At 35.8% G+C, this 24,275-nt stretch overlaps 1 protein-coding gene across 3 annotated transcripts in view; it reads left to right on the forward strand.

Annotated features, from left to right (window-relative positions):
• Nucleotides 1-24,275, forward strand: part of VPS13B (vacuolar protein sorting 13 homolog B) — a 415,483-nt gene that overhangs the window by 272,717 nt on the left and 118,491 nt on the right. For all 3 annotated transcript variants that reach the window (XM_042868778.1, XM_042868780.1, XM_042868779.1), the window contains exons 32-33: nucleotides 5,101-5,227; nucleotides 6,775-6,918. In XM_042868778.1, the coding sequence (XP_042724712.1) occupies nucleotides 5,101-5,227; nucleotides 6,775-6,918 (271 nt within the window). The remainder of the gene's footprint in view (nucleotides 1-5,100; nucleotides 5,228-6,774; nucleotides 6,919-24,275) is intronic.

The raw sequence follows: 24,275 nt of genomic DNA on the forward strand, positions 1-24,275 counted from the left end.
CATAATACAAACAAATATTTGAAAGGTTTTGACATAATTTATCATTTAAATGCTTTAGCAATGTTTACACAGAAAGTAAATCCTTCAGATTTTCCCACCACTTCTTCTGGAGTTGAACATTTCTAGTAATATCTCATGCTTTTGAATTATTATGATGATTAATTTTTAACTTATATAATGTAATTTGGAAAGAAAGTAATGTTGCTTTGAGACTAGGTGTTAAATGGTTCATGGAGATGAGTGTAGAGTGTTCAAGAAGAGCTATTCTGGAGTGCTCAGGTGCTGCCTCTGGTGCCTCTGAAGGACACTGCAGAAGTAAAGGGGGAACCTGGAGCTCTGGGGAGAGGAGTTGGGGGGTGTCCTTGCTCAGAAAAACCTGTCCAAATACCATGCAGTATGAAGGATCAGCAACCGTAACTCTTCCCATTATGACATGTTTATCCTTCACTGTAGATGTTATAAAAAGCTCCCTAATGGTGCAATATATAAAAAGAACACTAGAAACAGTCAGACAGTTCTAATAAGGTTATGTACAAATGAAACCTGTCCACGTTTATTCCCTTTACCAAACAGCATGTGGGGAACTGGGAATACTTAACCAAAAGAAGTTTTCTTGATTGAAAACTGCTTTTTCAGCTTGCAGATCTCCTCCTCCCTCTCCCTCCTCTCAATGGAAAAAACAACAGCCCTAAAGGAAATAAAGAAATACATCCTCTCCTGAGGCCTCGCCCCCATCCCTGTGCAATCCTTCCACAGCTCCCAGCAGCAACTTCTGCTTCCTGCAGCCTGAATAAACTCTGTTAGAAAAAAAAAAAAAAGGAGAATTAATTGAGCTTAAAAGCATTGCTTCTCTGTGTGGTAATGAATTGAGTGTGGCAATATACTGCATTACAGTTCTGTCCTTGGCATTTGACCATCTGGAACAACTCTCTGCAGCTCTCATTGAGTATGTCAGGAAGCCAATGATCTGTTGTATGAAACTGAACAAAATACCACTCTTGCTTTGCAAGGATCCTCAAAATGTTTCCTGCAGATTTTTCCTTGAATAGTTCTCATTTTCATGCTTTTTTGGAAAGTTGAAGTGCAGCTTTCCAAATTCTAATAAAGACCAAGAAAGTGATCGTCAGTAGATCTATGTGTGGAGAAATAGGGATATTTCCCTGTGAATAAAATATTTCTTTTGGAATAAAATACGTTTGCATTCAGGCTTGTATCTCAGTTGCTGTTTTTACTGTATCTGAAGTAATGTTTGTATTCGTTCTGTACAAAGTGTAAGCCAGTAACAGAGTACATTATTTCCTTTATTAATCCACAGCACAGAAATGTTGCGCATCATACTTAATGAGATGAAAATTAGTTTTACTGAGATATAATTATTTAACAATAGTTATTCTGAACGGCTGGAGGATGTTTGTTTGTGCACTGTCTAATTTTGGTCAGTGGGTATTCCTCAAAGTGTTGTAATGCTACTTTTCTGCCTTGTGATGAGTCTTTGCAACACATCACAGAGATGTAAGGATGTGAATTGTTGTACCTATTGTGAGATGGAGTTTGGAGGCAGGATGCTGCTCATTTTCAGAGATTTCATTAGTTGTTAGATATCCCAATGCATTTGTGGATCAGGAATTAACTGATTTATACAACTGTAATAGAAGTCTACAAGAGAAAACTCTTTTAAAATCCTAAGTTAGCATGCTAATTATGACTTTTCAGTTTGCATGCCTCATGCTGCTAAGGAAGGCTATCTGATTATGTGGGATATTACACATTACTACTTTAACTTTGGTTTTCAAGTTATGGAACTCTGTGTGAGAATTCATCTTTCTATAGACAGTAAACTTACATGGCGTAAAAAAGCTTTTCGATATAATTCGTGTATCTGTTGTAGATGTCTCTGTTCATTGCAGGGGAGTTGGACTAGATGACTTTTAGAGATCCCTCCCAACTTAAATGATTCTATTGGTTAGTTCCTAGGTGATGTGCTTTTTAAGTATATAAGCACTCAAACTCTAGTTTAAGTGAAGTATCATTAAAAATAATAGATATTTAAGGATAAGGCATGCATTTCCAAGTTTCATATCTAGGCCATGTTTATTTCTTACTGGCTTGTGTTTGCTGCTTGTTAGGATTATTTCTTTTCCACATGAAAAGACCAAGTTATATTACTTACTGTGCATTTCCATGGCACCATTGTACCTCTTTGATTACTGCCATGTCATCTCTTTGGCAGTCCTTCCTCCTTGTATAAATTCAAAGTGCTCCTGAGTGGATGTAATCAGATGCTGATGACTGGATCTGACGTAGTCTAATGTTCTTGCTTTGATTATGAAATTCTGTTCTTCACATTTCTTTTTCTCATCTTCACAATGTTTTCTGTCATATTAATCATTAGATATATCTTTGCTTTCAAGATACTTCCAGATTTCTGTGTCTACGAATTTCCCCTTTCACATCTTCCTTCATTTGCTTTAACTCATCTACACTCACTGCTCATTAAACCTCATCACACCAGTTACCAGGGCCACCACATTGAATTTTTGAGCACTTCCTTGCTCATTCCTGGGTTATCTTACAGGTTTAATTTCCTGTAAACACTCACAAAAGTACTGCAGTGTTTTCTTTCACATGCTTAAAAAACAAGTAAACCAGCTGTATTACAGTATAATAGAAAAAATCATAAAATAGTGATTAGTTTGCCACTGTGCTGGTACTTCTATGTACAGTGCTGTTAGCTGTTCCTTTTTCCTTCCCAATCTGAACTGTAAGCCTTTGAGGACATTTTTGTCCTGTGTTTTCACAGTGTGGACCTGTGGTCGGTATTCAGTGTCCATGTAATTATTCTGATATAGCCTAAATTTAGAACTAAACATAAGGCACCTCCAAATCTTTTTGCTGCCTTGTTGTTCTGTGTTAACATATGGACTTTGAAATGTGCAGGACTTCTAAGTGTAGAAGATCAACTGCTTTAACATCTCTAAAAGTACTAGCTTTTCCCTTTTTTTTCCCCCTCCTCTCCAAGACAAATATATAACAGATGCACAAATGAACCACGGAATGAATGTGCTGCAGACACAGAGCCATCATTACACTCTTCACAATCAAGTTTTTTCATAAGCTCATGTGGCGTACACCTGTGTTAAGTTAACGGTGCACTTAGGTGCAGTGTGGAAGACTTAATAATTCAAAGTGGAATTTGTTTCTTTGTTCCTTTTGTGCACTTTCTCATATCCTTTCCCCTCGTTATTTAGTGTGCTCAGTTTGCCTTCTGTTTGTACTTACAATTATTTTGCTAATGCTTGCCTGAGCTTCAAATTCACCGTTTAGAAATGTAGAAACAAGTAAGTAGAGCAGGACAGAAATACCACATAAGAGTTATTTAAAATAATGATATAAAAATCAGCAGTCAGTCTGTATTACCAAAAGAGTTCTTTAAGATGCAGTGCATTGCTTGGGTAATGTTTGAAAATTAAGAAATGGGTGTATCTGTAAGCTTGAAAAGTAATTTGAACAATGACTGGAAAGAGCCAGTTGTAGCTTTGGGCGTTAAAACATAACATGTTGTTATAGCTGTGTTTCATACTTATGAATCATACGTAGTAGCAGTTTTTTGTGCCATCACGTGGAAGTTTTTCATAGAATAGATCTACTCCTTAGCTCTTTCATTTTTCTCAGAAACAAAGGCATTTCTTTCTCATCTTTCTATGAAGGGGAAATAGGAACTGGGAAGAAAGCCATCTGGTTTAAATTTAGAAGGAAGGTGATGGCAGGGAGAAAAGCATTTGTTGACCTGGCAAAATCTAAGACCGGTCTCTCAGTTAAAGATGTTTACTAACCAACAACTGGTCTGCTTTCTAATTTGAGGATCTAGTTAAGACCAGTTTGGCTTCAAAAACTATCTCTGCAGACTGGCAGAGTAACAGGTGACCCAAAACATTAAAGACTTTACTGGTGGATGGCAATTTTCCCAGTTACAATCAGGTTACTTCTAAGCATATTGCCGTAAGTAGTAGGCGGGGAACTTGACAGGGAAAGTCATTGAAGCAAAAGTTTGTTACACACTCTGTAGCATCTGCCAGTTCACTTCTATATACTGTTATCCTGAGTAAATTTCAAAGCCTACTGCATTTTATAAGGATACTTAAGTAAACTGTCAGTGAAATTTGAAGTATCAAAATAATAAAGGCAGTAAACTGTCATCTATGGTCGTGTTGCTGGAAATATATCTAAGCCTGACTTTCAGTCACACTGTCATAGCTATTTTATTTTGTTTTTGCTTAACTCTAAGCCTACAAACAATCAGCATTTGAGATTGCATGCATTTCGACAGAATCGTTTCCAGAACATATAGCTGAGAATGAACAGTAGCTTCTTGATAATTTCTAGAGTTCTCCTTGGGGTATCTGGCAGTTATCTATAAGTTATGATAGTTAGAAAGAATTACTAAAAATCTATGTTGATGGAAGGGATTCTGCCAGTTTGAACTGTGTCTTCTTTTAAGGTCTGAGCACCATCTTGATCTCATTACATCTTTTTTTTTTTTTCTTGATCAGAGGCTCTCACTTGGCACATTATGGCAATAGATTTTGACCTGACCCAGAAGATTCTGGCCATTTGGCATGTGTTGTCGTAAGCTATTAGTGGTCTGTACATGATGGGCTTGTGCTTCTAGGCTTAGTTTTTTGGTTAAAGAATTTATGAATTCAAATATGATTGAGGATGTTTTTTCATAAAATGAAACAGGAATGTTTGAAAAATGCTGCTAATAAAGCTTATGTTTTTGTTCAAATAATTTTTTAAAATTCAGGTAAGCAATAGAAAAATCAGTGTCAAATGCATCAGTTGTCTAACTGGAGATAGATTGAAGAGTATTAGTGTTTAAACATACTTCTTTCAGGAAATGGAAGCCTGCATTCAGATTTGTGTTTCGGATGATTTATAATGACAATATTTAATGCTCACCGAGGTAGCTATCAAAAAAACCAGACCAGTGGTGAAGCAGTTTTGCACTACATGCTGGATGTAAAGATAAATACAGGAAGTTTTTGCCTCTCAAAATTCGTAACATGATTTAATCTTATCTTATTTCCCCCCTCTTTTTAGCATAAGACGGCATCAGGAAAGGAGAGCCATTTTAACTCCAATTTTAACAGATTTCACAGTTCGAATAACTGCTGCTCCTGCAATTATTTTTACAAAAATTGATGCTCCAGAGAATTTACACCCAGAGGTTAGTATAAAATCTGGAGAATCTTAAAATTTTACTGTTTTGCTATTTTAATCGTCTAGGTGTGGTAAGTTTTCAAATACAGATATCACAAGCTGCAAGGAAAAAAGTCATAATTGTTAATTGTGGTGTCTCTTCTCTGCTGGATAAAAAATTTGAGAAAGGAATTTGATATTAAAGACAGCCTGTCCAGATAAGCCTGTTTGCAATACAGAAAATGGGTATCCTTAAAAGATTTTTGATGGAAAGATGTTGAGAAGAGGTGCATTATCAAACATTGTATTTGCAGTCTTCTCATAAAAAAAACCTGAAAATACAATCTATATACTGTCTGTAAGACACAATTTGATCTGTGTTCTTTTTAGCAGGCTTTCAAGCCCACAGATTTCCACAAATCATTTACTCCCCAATCATTAGTGTGAGAACTTCAAGTTATTCCAGATTTAACAATCACTTTTACCAGTCTATGGTTCAACATGTTCATGAGTAGTCTGTGAAGCATGTTGCACAAATAAAGTATTGGCTCTCTTTTTGGTATAGTTTAGAGCTCAAAAATCTAAAACATTTTATGTAAGGAAGGTGCCAGTAAGTTTTTGTCCGCTCACAAGGAATATTTCTCATGATAGCTGCCTCCTGGAAAGAATAGACAGACCTAGTGCAGAAATATAAAGGGTATTAAGTTTGCATTACAACACTAGTAGATGTGTACAGTTGGAAAACAGATAATGCATATGGAAAGAAAAAAATTGCAACTTAATGTTTTATGTAAAGGGTTGTCACAAATGCAGATGAAAAATATAAAACAAAAATAAAGAAAAAATCTCTGAGCTTTACTAATCCTAATATTCATGAATTTCAATGTGTTTGCTACTTAAATTTGTCTTATTATCTGTTCACTGGATGACATTCTCTGATGGAGAGGTCTATTTTAGATTACTCAGAGCTTGAACACTGTGCACTTACTTCTCATGGGAAGTAATGGGAAGTATGGGAAACAACCCTTCTGGACTGATCCTGTTTTTCTTCTCTTTCTTGCCAGCATTAGGAAATAGGTTTTCTTGTGCTAGATAACATCAATAGAATAGAGACCATACAGCTAACTTTGCCAAGGTTTGTCTGGTTTACAGTCACAGAGAAACCTGGTTGGTTATCACTGAGTTTCAGTTCCTGATTTACATGATTTCATTGTAAAACAAGTAGAGTTTATGTCCTATCAAAAGTAAGATGTTTCTACATGTATCCATTGCCAAAGAAATAAAAACCAAAATGTGATAGCCCACTATTTGATATTACCAATAAATGGAAACAAGACCTCACACGAGATGCTTTCCTTGCAAAATATAATAGTTACATACGCTGTGGAAAGCAAAGCAAAGAATATTCCACATCCTTGTTTAGAATACTGAAATACCACAATCTACGGAACATCAATACTTTATATCAGTACTGAAACATAGACTGCAGCAGTGGAGCATAATACAGTTACACAGAAGCTGAAAATTATTTGCTCAGTAGCTGTTATCTAATATTTTCCCTTCATTCCTCCATAGGAAATTTTGGTATGTGGTCATTCTTTGGAGGTCAATGTGACAACAAATCTGGATTTCTTCCTCAATGTGGCTCAAGTACAGCTTCTTCAGCAGCTGGTGGAAGCCAACATGATTGGACTGGAACCTTCCAGTACCATTAATGAGGTAGGTTTTTCCCTAGTTGCAGGTAATTTCTCTTTACAATATTGCAGCAGATGTTCACATCACCTCCAGCGACAAAAATCATGCAAGTAAGTGAAATACATGTTTTATTGCTGTTTTTTTTGGTCAGTCTTAAATTGCATTCTAATGTTCTAACTATAGAGTGTTACACTAGTAAGAATGTCATTCAGTATATTAGGTTAATTTGCAACAGCTTTTGTGCAAGAATGATTATCTCATGTAAATGATAGAAGAAGAAATTTTGAAGCAAGTTTTTGACAATGTTTCATTTTACTGAAACTTTGGCATTTTCTCATTAGCTAAGTGTTCACATATGTATATACTAATTATATGCTTCATTAAAACCAGCATAATATAAAATATTCCCTGTGCCTCATAACCACTACTTATATATATTTTTTTTCTCTCCAGTTCATAGAATTCAATCATTCTCTGAATCTTCTTGTACTTATTCAGTGAGTGAGATAATGGTACATGAGGGATACTTTATCTTCAGAATAATTAATATTTCCTTTTTATTTATTTATTTTTCCTGGAATCTCGTAGTGTTCAGCATCTTCTGAATTTGTAAGGCAAGACACAACTCTTCCTTTCCAAAAATCTAGCTAATGAGAAGCTGAAGAAACTTTTCCTTTTTCCTGCCCACACAGATTCTGCATCACTGTATGTCTGGATGGAAGTGGGAAATAATTTAGAGGAGCCAAACTGCTTATATTTCACTCTCCTCATCCTGTCAAATCCCAGAAGTTGTTTGTAGCCTGCTAATCTATGTATCACATCATACTCCTTCTCCTTTATCCCTTCCAAATCATGGAGTAAATAAAGGTTGTTTTTTTCACAGTTGTTGAAATATGAAAGTTATAGCAATGAAATGCAATCTGTCTTTGTCTTCCTTGGATACTTTGCAGACACAGGGCCTCTTTTGGATATGAACATTATAAATAAGTATGTATGGGAATATCTTTAATAATTTGTGAAGCAATGTTTTCCCATTGTCAGCAGAATGGATAGAATCAGATTAACCCTACATTTGTATAGGTGCCAAGAACTTTAATTTTGAGTTGGCACTGTTCAGAAGTGCTGCGCAACTGATGTGGACCATATAAATTTATAAGCAGTTTACTAAGCTATTCCTGTAAGCTTTTGGTTGACTACATCCCAAGATATTTATTTGTTCTTTATTATTATCTTCCTTGCATTTTTAGGTCCTTGTAATGAGTAACAGAATATTTCTGTTTCAAGGTGCTGCTTGCTTTCTCATTAATAAGTTTAAAACTGTACCTTGACTCACTGCGCTGATAATTTTAAATCCAACGTTGTGCTTGTTTACTCATCTCTTCACCATCCTTCAATTAAATGTGCCTATCTGAAGGCACCCCATTTTATTATCTTCATATCGTTCCTTTAGTCAGCAGAGTGAAACATAATACACTGTATGCTGTTTTTTCATTTCAGTGAACCAAGTGAGGAGCCCACATAGAATTATTTATACTTCATACCTGCTTATTATTTCTTTGCAAGAATCAAAACATAGCTTAGGTTGAAAGGCATCTCTGGACACCATTCTTTTGCTTGAAGCAAGACTACTAAAGTCTATTATATATACTTATAGACTATATATTATATATACTAAATTTAGTAATATACTAAATTTTATATAATTTAGTATATTATATATACTAAAGAATCCAAAAACATGATTTCATTAATGGTTTATCGATACAGTTTTGTTGGAGGCATTAGCTGTGCTTTGATGGATTGACATTGATACTGGACTTTTTGCATTTTAGTCACTATTTAAGCAGAACTAACTGAAATTCTTAGTGATTTATGAACCTAAGTAAATTAGGAGGTTTAGCAAACTTTAATGAAATCTTGTAGATTTCCAGAATGAAGATAAAAGTGGTAACTGGAAACAACATTTGAAGTAGCTAACTGTGGAAGTTGGGAGAATAAAGAGAAAATACACTGGATACATACTGGCTTTGATTAACATTGGAAAAAATTTTCTCATCTGCATTGAAGGAGAAAAATAGGGAAAAAAAATTGTGTGTGTGTTTGGGAGAGGGGAGCAGCACTAAAGCTGTGAAAACCCTTATGTTTTCCCAAATATATTACTAGATCAAATCCTGAGGATTGTTGAGCAAATATAAACATCATTAATCTTAGTTACGAAACTTGATTTAACTTGAAGTTCTTGGTAAATAGAAGAATTAAGTAATTGTCTCTTGCCTCAAAAATACTATGCACCGTGTTGCTCTGTTTTGGTGACATATATATATTTAGTTATCAAATTGGAACTCTGGGCTTAATCTTTAAAAGTGTGATTTCCAAATGGACTGCATTTGGTGGTTTATACACCAACGGTGTAAGGAATAGTGTAGACAAAAATAATAAAGAAGTGATGATTTATGTGTAAATCTTTCTTTTAAGTGCTTTAATATTCTGTGAAGAATTTCATGCCAGGTCTGCACTGTGGTGTTTTCACTTACAGTAAGCCCTAATTTTACACTCTCTTATAAATTCATCTTTGATGTACAATATACCTATTATACTGACTTCTTCATAGAGTATGGTCTATTGTTGCAAAGAATATTGCTTTGATCTGCTTGGCAGTTTTAAAGTATGGGCGCATATGTGGTGTATGATGAATTACTTGAGGGATAAAGAATGTTGCTGCCTTTTCATAATTATTCACTATTTTGGAATTAATATATGCCAAAATCTTACAAGAAGAAGATATAATACTTTCACATGGAGAGCAGAAACAGAAGTGCTAGGAAAAGAAATATGGGAGTGAAGCGTATTTAGTATTCTATATTTCTTCAGTGATGCACCTAAGATTATAGGTGGAATTTTAATAAAAGGGCTATTTTCTTGAAGAAAAAAGCTTCCTCTAAAAGTTTCTTAAATAGCCTTGGAAATTTAATATACTGGTAGAACTCTCTCAGTATAAATGATTATTGGTTTTAATGCTGATTAGTGATAGAACAGGTGAGTTCCCAAGGAGTTGCTTAGTCTGGCAAATCCATTTCCTGATGTCCGTCACTGAATATCCGGAGATTTTTTGCAAGAGAGCATCTATTTGTCATACAAGCATTTAGAAGTGGAAAATATAAGAAGTCCTCTTTGAAAAAGAAATGAAATACAAAACAACACTTTTTGTGGTCTGCTCCTTTTAATATAAACATGCATGGATAACATATCTTACTGCAAGCCAATATATCTTCTACTCCTGAATGTAAATATGGTCACTGAGATCATTAATCTGTTTTTAGTTTAGTTGTTTTTTGTTGTTTTTTTTTTTTTTGTATGAATTACTTCTCTGTAAGCCTCAAAGTAAGGCTAGACTTGTTGAAAAATATTATTTCTACACAATTATTAATTTTGGTTAAACTCAACCAAAAGAGTGTTCCTGTTTCATTACTATCTACTTTAGAAGTAAGGATTAATATAGTTATATACAGAAAATGCAGTTATTTTCTATCTTCTCTGAAGAACTTAAAAGATATTTTCAAATCCTTACTTTATCTTCACAATGTTTTTATGAGGATTATGGCTTCAGGTGAGAAAACAGCTGCACTAGTGAGTACAAGATGCTAGGTTATTAAATGGAAGTTAAGGATCTGAAATCTTTTGCAGAAGATGTCATCTGAAGTTTTCACCCACTCTTTGTCTTCTGGCAGTGTATTTCCTCCTAACCCCTCCATCCCTATTTGTCATATAGTCTTGTTTGTTTATGTTCTGCTTGCTTGCTTCAGTAGGCTTTAAGTTCGTACCTATTCTACATAATTTGAATGTCACACAGGTAGCTGATATAGTAACACAATAATGAAAACAAGTATAATGTGTTTTTTGAAACAATCACACCCATACATGTCATCTTTTCCATCCGTCATTATTTTCACATTCAGGAATTTTTAATTGCAGTGATGAATGTAATATTCAACGTTCAACTGTTGCAAGTATGGAAGTATTTGCACACAGCAGAACTAGAAGCTGTTTTGGATCCCTCTAAGATCTCTCTGACATTCTGTTATTTCTGCCATCTGAACAGTGAAAGAAGGTTCCAGAATTCTTCAGCTTACTTGCTGTTACCATACTTATGTGTTGTTAGTGATTAGAATACAGCAGATCCTGCACAAATGTGAAGTATTCGTGTTCAACTTAAAGAGAAAGAAAGTTTCTCCTGAAGTTGAGGTGGTGAAGGGTAGACCCTTCTGTTGAAATGGTCACACACAGAGTAATCTGGAACTGAAATGTCTGGCTGGAATTTTAAATTGTAACAGGTATATATCTCAAGCATAATTTGCATTAATTGCCAATACCACTGGACACAAATTGTCATTCATCTGCGAGCAGTGTTGAGCAAAAAGAATGGAAAGCTGGTGTCAGAAGATCTTTGTTTTCTTACAGAAATTCAGGGCATGACCTGTTGATGTTTTCTGCTTTTATAGTATCTGCTTCTAGGTATTTGACTTCTGAGGGCTGTGTCTAGGCTTTCCAAGCACAGGCCTCAGCAGTGTTCATCAGCCTGCCAGATGATGTTTTGCTTCTAGACCTGGCATTTGGCCAATCACTTTGAGTGAACTCCACCAGCAGATGTGACATGTTCCATAAGGCTTAGCCCACACTCGGATAAATTGCAAAGACAACCTACCAGCTTCCTGAATAAATGATGTTAATATGGCGGAAAAAAAGCAAAAGTTTTTTCAACTTTCGGTTTTTGTTCTTTTACAATGCAAATTTTTGGAGTCTAGCTAATATAAAGATTGTACATTTTGTAGCAGTCAGGATGTTACCTATAATCCTCACAATAATAGGAAAGGCTGGGGGAAGTACAGCGCTTATCTGCTCTGAACCCAAACAATAGTACCAAACACCTCAGTGAGTGATAGGCAACACACTAACTGCAGCAAATTAGCTGTTGACTGAGATGTCCAAGATGGGAAAGGCAGGCAGCTATAATCCATAGCAGCCAATTTCTTTATAGGCCGGCTGAATCAATCTCTACTGATTCATCATATTAGAGACTATACAGGAGTACCTGCAGAAGATATGTCATTCTCTGTCATTACAGATTAAGAAAACATTTCTGATAAGTTGTGATATGCTGCAAAATACTGGCTCGGGAAGTTTGGAAGAGTACTCCTCTATGCTTTTTTACTTACACTTCTTTTTCCTATGCATATGTCTGCTATCAGAGAACAGGAGTCTGAAAGGTCCCTTGGTTTGACCAGTGCAGCCATTTATGTGTCCTCTTCTAGCAGATAATTTCAGTTTATGGTACTCTCATCAATCGTCTGTTGTTGCTTCATGGTATGGTAAAGAGCATGATCATTGGCAGACGTGCAAAAGTGCCATTGCAATTGCACCTCACATAAAATTTGAAGGAGAGATAGCTAATGGAGTTCATAGCAGTCTTTTTTGTCAGTGATACTTTAAGAGAGCAGGCTCTCTTGAGCAAAGAGCAATTAAATGAAACTGCACGTGAGCTTATCAATTATTACCACTATGGAAAACGAGACAAAAAATCAAATCACATTAAAAAAATCTCTTTTTTTTAATTGAAGACAAACGCCACTTTGTTTTCCATTTGTATTTTGTTTAAAAATAATAAAAATCAGAAAACTGGTAAAACAAGTTCCAGATAATACTACTTAAGAAGTCAGACAGCCAAAGTGTGAAGTGGCAGAGGCACATGTTGCACAGATGTTATGTCGGCTGGTTAGTATCCGTATGGAAAGCTTGTGTAATTGGAAGTATTTTTAGTATGCTGAAACTTTGAGAAGTTGGCATCCTCATTTACAAGTTTCTTTTGAAGAATCTGTTTATCTTTTCCCTTTTGATTCCTGAAGTTTAAGGTAATCATTGTTAGAGAGCCAAAACAGTCTCAGTTTCTGTATATTGTATGGGTCACACAAATTTAGGTATGTCTTGATGTTCAGAAGTGTGTTTGCACATAAAAAAGGTAATGTAGTATGAAGGTAGCTTCCTAAGGGGTTATAGACTTTTTTCATTATACATTTGAAAACTGTTGCAGTAACTAGAAGCAGAGCAAACTTGGTGAATGTTTAACAAGAACATCCCAGAAACAATAGATATTGACATATTAGTCCGTAAAAAACTTCTCATAAAATTATCTTTCACAGTGTGCACATTTTTTGTCAGATCTTGCATATCTGCTCAATTTTGGTTCAGTTTTTAAGCTGTGAATTTTCATTTCAGGGAAAGGGGGATAGTGCAGCATATATTCCTGTATTGCTGATGTGCTCAGACAGTCCCCAGTGCCAGACTGGGTGGTGAACTGACTGAGAGGAGCCCTTAAGAGACTTGGGGATACTGATGGATGAGAAGTTGAGTATGTGCTGACAGCATGCATGTGCATCCTGGAAAGCCAACTGTACTTGGGCTGCATTAAAAGAGGGGTAGACAGCAGAGTGACGGAGGTGATTGTCCCCCTCTGCTATGCCCTCGTGAGGCCCCACTTGGAGTATTGCATTCAGGCCTAGGACCCCCTGCAAGGGAAGGGTGTGGAGCTGTTGGAGTTGATCTAGAAATGGCCACGAAGATGATCAGAGGGCTGGAGAACCTCCCCTATGAAGAGAGGCTCGGAGAACTGGTCTTGTTCACCCCAAAGAAGAAAGGGCTGTGGGGAGACCACACTGCAGCTTTTTGGTGCGTGGAGGGGGCTTGAAAGAAAGATGGGGAGAGACTTTCAACCAGGGCCTGTACTGACTGGGTTTCATGTGCCTTTTATTTTCTTAGTCTGTTACTTGATTATGTGAACCAGACCCTCGTCTGCTATATGGATTACGCTACTTTTGTCTGACGCTAGCCTTAATGGGATAGAGTAAAAGAGAGAAATATTTTGACCAGTCTCTTTATTAAATACCCTGCCTGGCAATATTTTGAATGTAAGTTGTGGATATTATTACATTATCGGGAACTTAAATGTTATCATATTTTAAAATAAAGATGTTTTCTAATAACAGTATGTGAAGTTGATTTAAAACTTTGGATTTCCAGATCATTTAATATAATAATCAAAAGAACTTCTTTCTTACAGGGATTATAAAAATATTCATATAAAGTAGGTCTAAAATTCAAACGGTTCCTTAAATCACAGAACATGTAGAAAAATCTCTAATTGTTTAACTTTGTAAATAATAACAATAGTAAGGAAAACCAGAAACTGTATGAGAATTATGATAGTTTTCCCTAAATCATGAATATAGTTGAAAAAAATAATAGGTTGAGGGAATTGATTTTCAGAATCTCTAAAAAGACTGGACAGCATAGAGGCTCAAAACCATCATATGCAGAAGTGTGAGAGAGCATGTGCTTGGAGTTTCTCACACTATGGATATTGAATGTGTCATGGTGATGATTTGCTTAATCATCTGATGAGGAGACGAAAGTTTGAGTGGTAGGTCACACGAAGAATGATTGAGGGCTTTGCATTCTTTGATCCTTACTAATCTTCTCCTTCGAGTCATCTAATGCTGGCACATGTTAGAGTTTGGTTCTGAGGCAACTTTACCTTGAGACACCAATGGTTACAGTTTCTTCCCTATATAGAACATCACCTGCTTGTTACTGCAAAAGACTTTATTCTTGACGCTAATGAACACATGGATGATCTAATTCCCTCGATTTGCAAGTGAAATGTTGTTTTATTTCTTAAAGAGAAAGCTGAGGAATAAGAACAGAAAGGACAGTGGAAGCCAGTGAAACATAACTGAAGTCATTGTCAGTGGATAGTGAGCAATCTTAACTTCTGAAATGCTGTGTTTTCTTTGCAAGAAGAATCCTCACTTTCCTCTGACTTTCCTTCATGAGAAACAGTCTTTTTCATTCATTTTAACAAGCTTTTAGAGGTAAATAAAGCTAATATGATCCCTCTGTATGCCAGTCTTCCCAAATAGTATATACTACTTCGTGTTCCCAGCCAAATTTGAAAGCAGACTGGAAGTCTTGATGGTAATTTTTCTTGCTTGTGAAAATCAGGAAATGGATGGAGGGAAACCAAAGCAGGTATTACCACCGAGGGAAAGCCGTTGTTCAGTAGTTGGCAGGAGACGCTGTTTATCCACTTGTGATCTGGTTGGTCAATTTCAATTAAAATATGCTGCTTAATCTCATGTGGTTTTTCATAAGTCCAGAATTTCACTTCAGCACTGTCTTGTTCCTTAAGGAATATTTTATCATGATTATGAATGTCTTCAAGTAGGCATAATCTTTCAGAATATAGTGCTGCTAATAGCTGCCTTCCTACTTCTTCAGTTTTTGTGGCCAGTGGTAGTCGGCTTTCATACTCAGTTAATGCTGCAACATCAGAAACTGCCTAACAGAATGTGACATTTTGTAACTCATGCCAGAGATTTTGGCAGGAAAAACAAATGTGGGTATTTTTTTCAAAAACTTATTTACCTGTTCTAGTAGGAGTTCAAAAGAATTTCATATTAGTTAAAGAGTGACAAAAATACTTGCATAAATAAAATTTCTTCTTTAGCAATAGTGAGTTTAAACATGGAGGAGAATAGCCGTTTGTTTGTAAAAGATGTGCTGGGTGCAAAGATATTCAACAGGTCCAAATTATTTCACTCTTTAGAATAAAGTGATATTTACAGGTTCCTCTCATTGAATTTGCATGAGTCTGATCTGCAGTAATCTCCTTGTGCCATTTGCAACAGTTTTACGCTGAGCAGGATTAGCTAGTCGTATTCCTCTAAGAATTTTTATAGTGTTTTAAACTAAAAAAGTATTTCCTCATCTTTGTTAAAATCAAATGGAAGTTTTTGCATTAAGTCTTGCTTTACAATTTCTGTTGAACAAAGTTATCTTCTTTGGTAGAATGACTTGTAAGGAGTTCAGATGAAGACAAACTTTTTGTATATATGGTGTATTTTTTATTTTTATTTTATTTATATTTTATTATATATTATTATTTGTATATATGGTTGTTTTGTTTATGACGTCTTTCTTTTAGTGCAGCATTTAAAATTTTGGAATGGCTAAATGTTTTGAAAGATATATGGCAGATAGTCATCTTCTGATCTTTTTTTTTGTCAGTGGGCTGTTCTGTTCATAAAGCTTTAAAAGTAAACTTGCAACTTGACAGTGTCAGAGGGAGCACTAAAAATGTAACTTCCTGAGAGTGCCAATAAAAACCCTTAGTTGGAATAGCTGAATAATACTTGCATCATTTTCCTGGTAGCACTACCAGTACTTGGAATCCCACATAGCCACTTGTCGGATGTTTTCCTGAAAATAAAGTGGCCTTTGGTTTGTTCAAGGATACTATCAAAATAAAATCCTTGCCAGTATCTTGAGTCATCACCATACCCTGTTTCCACTGATAGGAAGCTTTGTCTCATCATTTGATTTTATTGCCAAAAACAGCAAAAAGATCTTTTTGAAGGGCCATGTAGTACTTTTTTTGATACTTCCTATAAGCAGACACTTTTATTCCAGTAGAAACCTAGATGCAATTCATGTACTGGGAACATGGCTGTAAATTTACTTTGTTACTAAGACTCTTCAGTGCTTCTTTTCTGCGAAGATAAATAAAAAGGTGAGGAACTAAAGTAAACTCATCCTAAAGAGTAAGGCTTACGAGAAAGGGTCCATTTTGCAAAGCACATCAGGAAGACTCAGAAGAATGTGTGCATGCCTGTGGATATGGACATGCATACATACACAGTGAATATCTGAAAATGTCTCATGAACAAATGTTTTGAGTTGCATGTTAGCCTGGAATGTGCAAGCATGCATAACTTAGGCTTATACTTCAAATCTAAGCAGATTTTTTTCAACATATTTGAAATTACCCTAGAGTTTCATTTGTGCCCCTGCAATGCTGTCCAAATTGCATTTACAGTCACACTATGGAAATTTTGAGATGACTGTATTCAAAGTAGGTATTTTAAATGGAAGAATATAGTTTGATCCTTACCCTAATTGTTAACTTTTGTTTCTGAGACACTTAGAACAAAAGAGATCTGGGATACGCTACTCTTCCATATCTCTGGAATAAGCCCAGGAATCATAGCTTTATTAATTTTAATTTTTTACGTAATTAAAATGTATTCCAACTAGCTGAAAATTTGTTTATTGTAGCTTATCTACTGTGCCAGCTTTAGAGAAAAAACCATGAAGTCGATTGACGAAGGTTTTGTGGTGTAGCCCAGCAGGTGGCTGTGCACCATACACTCATTTGTTCACTCGCCACTTCCCAGTGGGATGGAGGAGAGAATTGGAAAAAAAAGGTAGAACCCATGGGTTGAGATAAAACTATTTACTAAGATAGAGAAAAGGAAAAGTATAATAGTTATGACTGTATATATATATGAATGTATAACAGGTGATGCACGAGCAATTGCTCACCATCCCCCAACCCATGCCCAGTTAGCCCACGAGCAGCAGAAGCGAGTGACATGAACTCCCATCCCCTCCAAAATTGATCTCATATGGCATGGAATATTCCTTTGGCCAGTTTAAGTCACCTCTCCTCATTCTGTTCCCTCCCAGCTCCTTGCAGCCTTCACTGAGAACAGCCTTGGCTCTGTACAACATTGCTTAGCAGCAACTGTAAACAGTGGTATGTTATCAGCACTGTTTTCCTCCTAGAAGCAAAACAGCATTATACCAGACACTGAAGATAAGTCAATTCCAGCTGAAACTAGACAATATTCACCCGTTATTCCATACCATTTACAGGTCCCACAATTTCTACACATCCTAATCAATTACCATCACCTTTTTTTTTTTTCATATATACACACACATATTGTTTCCATAGTCAATGAGGCATCTACTTAGTTCATAACTTTAAAATTCATCTGTCATAGCACTCCTTTGGTGCAGAAGAGATAATTGAGTTTTCATGAAATTTTTTGCTTGTAGTGCTGCCTCTTCCTTCGTACTTAACTCAGTGGGAAAAGACAGTTGTGTTGGTTAACTGTCTTACAGGATTCAAAGGAGGAGTTCTGGCAAAATGAGCAATTCTGATGCTAGCAAAGATTTTTTTTGTTACTGTTTCTGAATTCATCTGAAACCCAACAATTTGTTTTTGTGCTATGCTCTCTTGCAGGAAACTTCATTTATCTCAGCAGCAATAATTCACAATAGTCTTGAATATTTGAATGTTGTACTAGGTATTTGTTGAACAAGGCTGAGAATGTAATATCTTCCCAGATACAGACACGTAGTTCAGACTAGAAGTATAATTAACAGTTTAGCTATTTGTGTGTGATTGATGTATTCTGCCATCTACCAGAAAAGCCAATATTGTAAAATTGCAGTAAACTACTTTTTAAGATTGAGAGCAATTAACCTTCAGTACAGGGACTAGGCTTTCCCCTTTCTGCCTCCAGTTACAAGGCCCACAAAGGACTGCTGTAGGCCCTGTGGCTTTGATTAATATGATAAAATCCAGTCCTATTTGTATTCTTATTTAGATAGTCTATTATCTGTACAGTTATAGTTGTCTCACTGACATGCACTGCAGAATGTTTTTGGTGAGTACGGAGAAAATTGAAAAGCAGCATATTTCCAATATTACAAATATTTCCATTTGTACATTTTTACAGCTAGCTTCACTCTGATTGAGCTACCAGCTGCTGTATCAGTGAAATCATGGATTGTGGTTGTGATAGACGCTGATATGAGTCATGCACATCATGCTAATAACTTCTACTGAATCAAACTCAGATTTCCAGCCATCTCAAATTACCCTGAACTAATTTCTGTAGTTAGCTGGCCACCAGTATCTATACAGAGACAAGATTCTAGAGCTATTAGATTTTTGCATGTACTGTGTGACTGATGTTTCTGCTATGCTAGTCAATGCTTTTGCTTAGTATCATTTCATGTTAGAATTTTTTTCCTCAGTATGTGTTTCTAGGTGTTTCCAACTTATTTCATTAGCTCTGTACCTTCTGCACAAACTACCTGTGACTCACTGCATGAATCAGGACTGAAAGCTTCAGTCTGGACTACTCCTAACATTTCCACTTATTTTAGCTCTCTCCATCAAAATATAGGAATATACTTTGCAATTTGGTAGAATACATCAGAAATGAACACTGGCAACTATTTCATATTATTGGGAGGCCGGATAAAGTCAAGAATGCATAAAACTGAGCATGTGCAGCAAAAAGGGCCCAGGAGTGCTGGCTGACAGCTGGCTTAGCATGTGCCAGCAGTGTGTCCAGATGACCAAGAAAGCAAATGGCATCCTGACCACTATCAGACATAGTGTGGCCAGCAGGATTAGGGAAGTGACTGTGCCTCTGTTCTCAGCACTGGTGATACCACAACTCAAACACTGTGTTCAGTTTTGGACCCTTTGCTATAATGACATAGAGTTGCTTGAGCATATGCAAAGAATAACAAAACTGGTGAAAGGATTAGAAAACAAGACTTTCAGGGAGTGACTGGAGGAACTGGGATTGTTTAATCTGGAGAAGAGAAAGTTGAGGGGAGACCTCATCACTCTCTCCAATTACCTGAAAGAATCACAGAATCGCAGAATTGTAGGGGTTGGAAGGGACCTCCAGAGATCATCGAGTCCAACCTCCAAGAAGATTGCAGCAAGGAGGGTATTTGTCTCTTTTCTCAAGTGACAAGTGATAGGACTTGAGGAAACAGTGTGAAGTTGCTCCAGAGGAGGTTAGATTGGACGTAAGGAGGAGTTACTTCATGGAGAGGATGAGCAAGCCTTGAAACAAGTTGCCCAGGGAAGAGTGGCACCATCCCTGGAGATATAAGAGACATTTGGACATGGTACTGAGGGACCTGGTTTAGTGATGAGACTTGTTAGATCAGGTTGGTGGTTGTACTTGTTGATGTTGAACGTCTTTGCCAACATAGGTGATTCTTTGGTTGTAAAATTTGTTAACTGAATAGGGATCCCGCCCACAAATTTCATCCAGGTCATCTGAAGAACAGTGAATTAAAGTAGTATTTGGGGAAGTCAGGAAATCTTTTCTTCTTATAACTTCAGGAGTAATTAGGTGTGTGTGTTTGGACTAGTTCATCTGTAATCTTGCATGCATCATCTTTGGTTTCTTACTGGGATGTGTAATCTGGTCTCCAAAATTAGGTTGATAATGATCAGTCATTTGTGGTGATTCCTACGCTCCCAAAATGCAGAGAGGAGAAAGTAACAAAGATTCAGAATCACAAATAATTTCTCATGAAACTGTCATTGTCTTTCAGTAGGAGATGGACACCAAACTAATCAACGTGTTTTTTAAAATCTCCCGCTGTTTCATAAAATTCATTCCAACTGGCAAAAAGGCATTTTCTCCAGATAAGTGTTAATTAGATAATGAGCATCTGGGATTTCTGTGTTTATTAGCTCCTTGGTGTTCATTCTCAATAGGCTGGGTGCTTCACTGGGTATTTGTCCAGATTTGTCTGCTTTGAAGCCTAGCAAGTGTATTTATGCCAAAGATCAGTTGTGCCCAGCTACCAGATTAATAAATGTCAGGAGGTTAGTCTGGGTGAATTGCCAGTGTTCATGTATTTCTAAGCAAGCAGAACCTGAACTCAATTGCAGGCGTTTCGGGAGTGTTGCAGCCTGTGCTGCAGACTGATAGAGAATTTTCCATTATGTAAAATGATATTGAAATCTGTTTTTTAAATAAAAGATGTACGTTTTTGTGATATGCATTTTGTATACATGATATCAATATAAGTACATGGTAAAGATTATCTCTGCAAGCATTTAAAATTTGTTAGTATTTGTGTAGTAATTCAAGCAGAACATTGGTCGCTTATACGCTGTTGGCTTTTTTTCTCCATTCATTAATTTTTTACTTTTCTTTAACTCTTATTTTGCTGTAGATGAAATGTGAGTATTTTGTGATGGCCTACACCAAACTAACTGTATTCTGAAACTCTTATTTACAGGTCTTTAGTTCTTATGGTGCTTCATGTGCTTTATTTCCCCATAATGTCTTTTTGTAAGGTGCCCTACAGAAATTGAAAGATGATTTAGTCAAAAACTGAACAAGGTAGAAGTGTATCTGGCTTGATACACATGAAATGTAACAACTTAAAAAAAAAAAAAAAAAAAAAAAAATTAAGGCAGAGAAGATAATTTTCCAGACATCTGGAAGCTTTAAAACCTTAGGCACTCAACATCCCAGCATATATTTCAGTGAGCAATTGTGTGCCAGCAGTTGGATATTTCTCACTGGAGATTGCTGCACTGTGGATTTTTCTGGCATGTAGTCTGACTCAGTCTGACATTACTGGAAATAGTGTAGAAGGAAGTTTGTTGACTTGAGCAATGTTTGTGTGTAATATCTCCTTATCTATTGTGGTTTTAGTTATTTTAATTGTCTTTAAGATGCTGGAAACATGCAAGGCTCTAATATATCTGAAGGAAAATGAGCATTTCATTTGGTACATGGTTCACTTCACTCCACACTTGTTTGATTAAGGGGCTGCAGGTAGATTCTACGTTCTCATAGTCAGCTAACAATTTACTGTGTTAGAATAATGACTAATTTTGTTGTTCATACATCCATTCATCCTTTCCTTGAAAACAATGTCTAAATTATCATTCCAAGGCTTTGCTGAAACTGGCTTTGAATCACTGCCATGGTATTTGGCATCTGGTTCTGCACCTTTTCAGTTATTTTACAGAATATTAAATATTAGTTAATGGCAGAATATTCCAACTTACTCCAATGGGAGTAAACAACTTTGTTAAACTTCTCATCTCTGTATGTCATAACACTGAATCATCTGATATTTCTGTATTTATTATTCTTAACTGATCTAAAAATTGTTGAGTTCTCACTTTAAAAATCCTCATCACTTAAGAGTCCATAATTGATCACCAGGTCAAGAAAACAGAGTGTGTTGCACCAAAATTGTTTTGCACCTAATCCCAGTAGAGGAGGAAGTGCCACCCAGCGGCACTGTGATTTCCTAGGGCTGGTCAGTGGCAATACCCCTTCAAGTAATCCCACTGCAGGCTATGCAAAGGCCAACCTATTTATGCTGCCATACTGGGCTCTGAAATATGACCATTGGTCTTCCTCTACTGTTTGAGTGCAGTCTTTCTGTTGTGAAACTACAGCCTTAAGTATTTAAACTTGCAAGTATTTACATGATTGTTGTTGCTTGTTTTGTTGTGTTTTTTTTTTTTTCAGCACATCAGTGTATTTGAGTTAACTCAGCCTCATGATACGTTCAGTTAACTTGGTGAGACAAAGTTCTTTCTGTAAGATCAGATCAATGCTAAATCACAGTTTGGTTGAGTACTCTTTCTGCATGGAAATGGGATTTAAATCTGAGACTAGTACAACAGCAGCCTAATATTGAAATTTTAATGCTGAAATGCTAGAGAATATCATGCAAAATCAAGATGAAGTATTTTTTCAGCAGGTCCAAGTGAAGTATACATGTAAGTCTCATGGGAAAAGATTGTTTCTTGGCCCAAACCTGAAAAAGAATGTGCTAAAATGAACAAATCCTCATCGTGTTTAAAGTAAAAATATATATTTATTTTAATACAGATTTTTTTAATGTAAAAAAAAGATGCAAACTTAAAATATCTGAAATTAAATTTGAAAAAGTAGTGCAAAAAGCTAATACGTTTTTTGAAAAAATTCTGCTGTTATAATTGCTGTTGGACAAAGAATTCTGCCAGATTTTAACCTGTTTTTCTTTCAACTTGTAAATACATCCTTAAAAATAATAATAATTAAAAAAAAAAAAAGAACGTAGAGCCTTACTGTCCTTTAGTCGTATAGCATAACAAAAATACTGCTTATATTAAGATTAAAAAACAATAATTGTGCTGGAGTTAGGATTTAGCATTTGCATATAACCATGTTAAAATTGGGACATTTAGCATGGCTTTGATTTATGCATATTTGGATCAATGTTTAATAAAATGTGGCCTCTTAACCCAGATTTGAGGAGCTGGAAGAACATTACAGAAAAAAAGCTGAGTTTGTGCTGCTTCTCTCCATCCCATCTTTCACATAATTCCTGCAGTACTGTGAAAACTCAAATTGAATCCTGGACGTCTGTGAGACTCTATACACCACAATCATGTAGTTTTGCAGCAAATTCTGATTAAAAAGAAAATCTGTTAGTGGAAAAATACATTTGACTTTTATATGAAATAAACTGTTTCAGAAATTTCTGATATTCCTTGGTTTTACTTAATTTAATAGTTCCCTTTTTGTAGGAAGCTTTGGATCTAGAACTCTTTCTGCATTGTTACATCAGTACGAATGCCAGCAAGTTGTCTATAGTAAGCTGCAGGACTGAAGTTTTAATTTAAAACTTAAGGGTAATTGTATTAGACCGGAAGAAGTAATTTAGTACCATGAAATGTTTATGTGTGTGTTTCATTATATCTTCCATGTCAGATTAATGAGCCAGTGTAAAAATTGATTACCGGAATTTTAGTCATTTATATAACTTAGGTACAAATCAAAATAAAACTGTTTTGTAGAACAATGTAGTAAACAGCTTTACAAAAAAATAAATCTTTGGAAAACAGTGGTGCATCAAAGACAGTTAGAGAATCTTTGATGAAATAGATCAAGTATCTAGAATAAATCCAGAAAGAAAATACATGATGTTTTCTTCTTGATTCCAGTTTAAGCACAACATGGGGAAGAAAATGAAAGACATTCCTTTTTTGTAGCTCACTTTCTGTGGTAAGCAGTTTTTATTTCCATGAAAATACTACTGCTTTAGGAAAAGAAATAGAACTGGGTCACATGTCACAGTGATGTACCAGATGTGATTGGCACTTTGATTCTGTGGTTTCACACTTGTGACTCTTTCCATAATTTATGTAATGTGAAGAATGATCTCATGATTGGCTGAAGGTTTTTGATCAGAGTCAAGGAATGGCTGTGCTGGAGGCTGGAAATTTTACTTCAATACAGCCATTATATAACCATAATTAATCTGAGAAGCTGGAAAAATTATGCAGATGTAGATGTTTTTGATCTTGAGCAGTTGCACTTCCAAAGATTATATTGCTTACCGTGGATCTATTAATTAGATAATTAGTCTGTAAAGTGCCAGTATAAGAAAATAAAACTGATGGAAAGGTTTATAGTGGAATTTCACACATGTTTACATTTATTATTGTTGAAAACTCTTGAGAGACTAAGAAAGTGAAGATGTAATGAAAACTGTTGTCAGTTGTACAGCACCATTCTCTGATTTGGAAAACATGTTAATAGTCTAAAGTCTATTTGTGTGTTTACCTTGATAGTTTTATTGCGTCTCTTTATGATGTGAAAACTTTGAAGATAAGACTCTACCATCTGAAAGCTTTTATCAGAAAT

Source organism: Lagopus leucura, unplaced genomic scaffold (genome assembly GCF_019238085.1).
Source record: "Lagopus leucura isolate 7727_CA_CO unplaced genomic scaffold, USGS_WTPT01 Super-Scaffold_100002, whole genome shotgun sequence".
Lineage (NCBI taxonomy): Eukaryota > Metazoa > Chordata > Aves > Galliformes > Phasianidae > Lagopus > Lagopus leucura.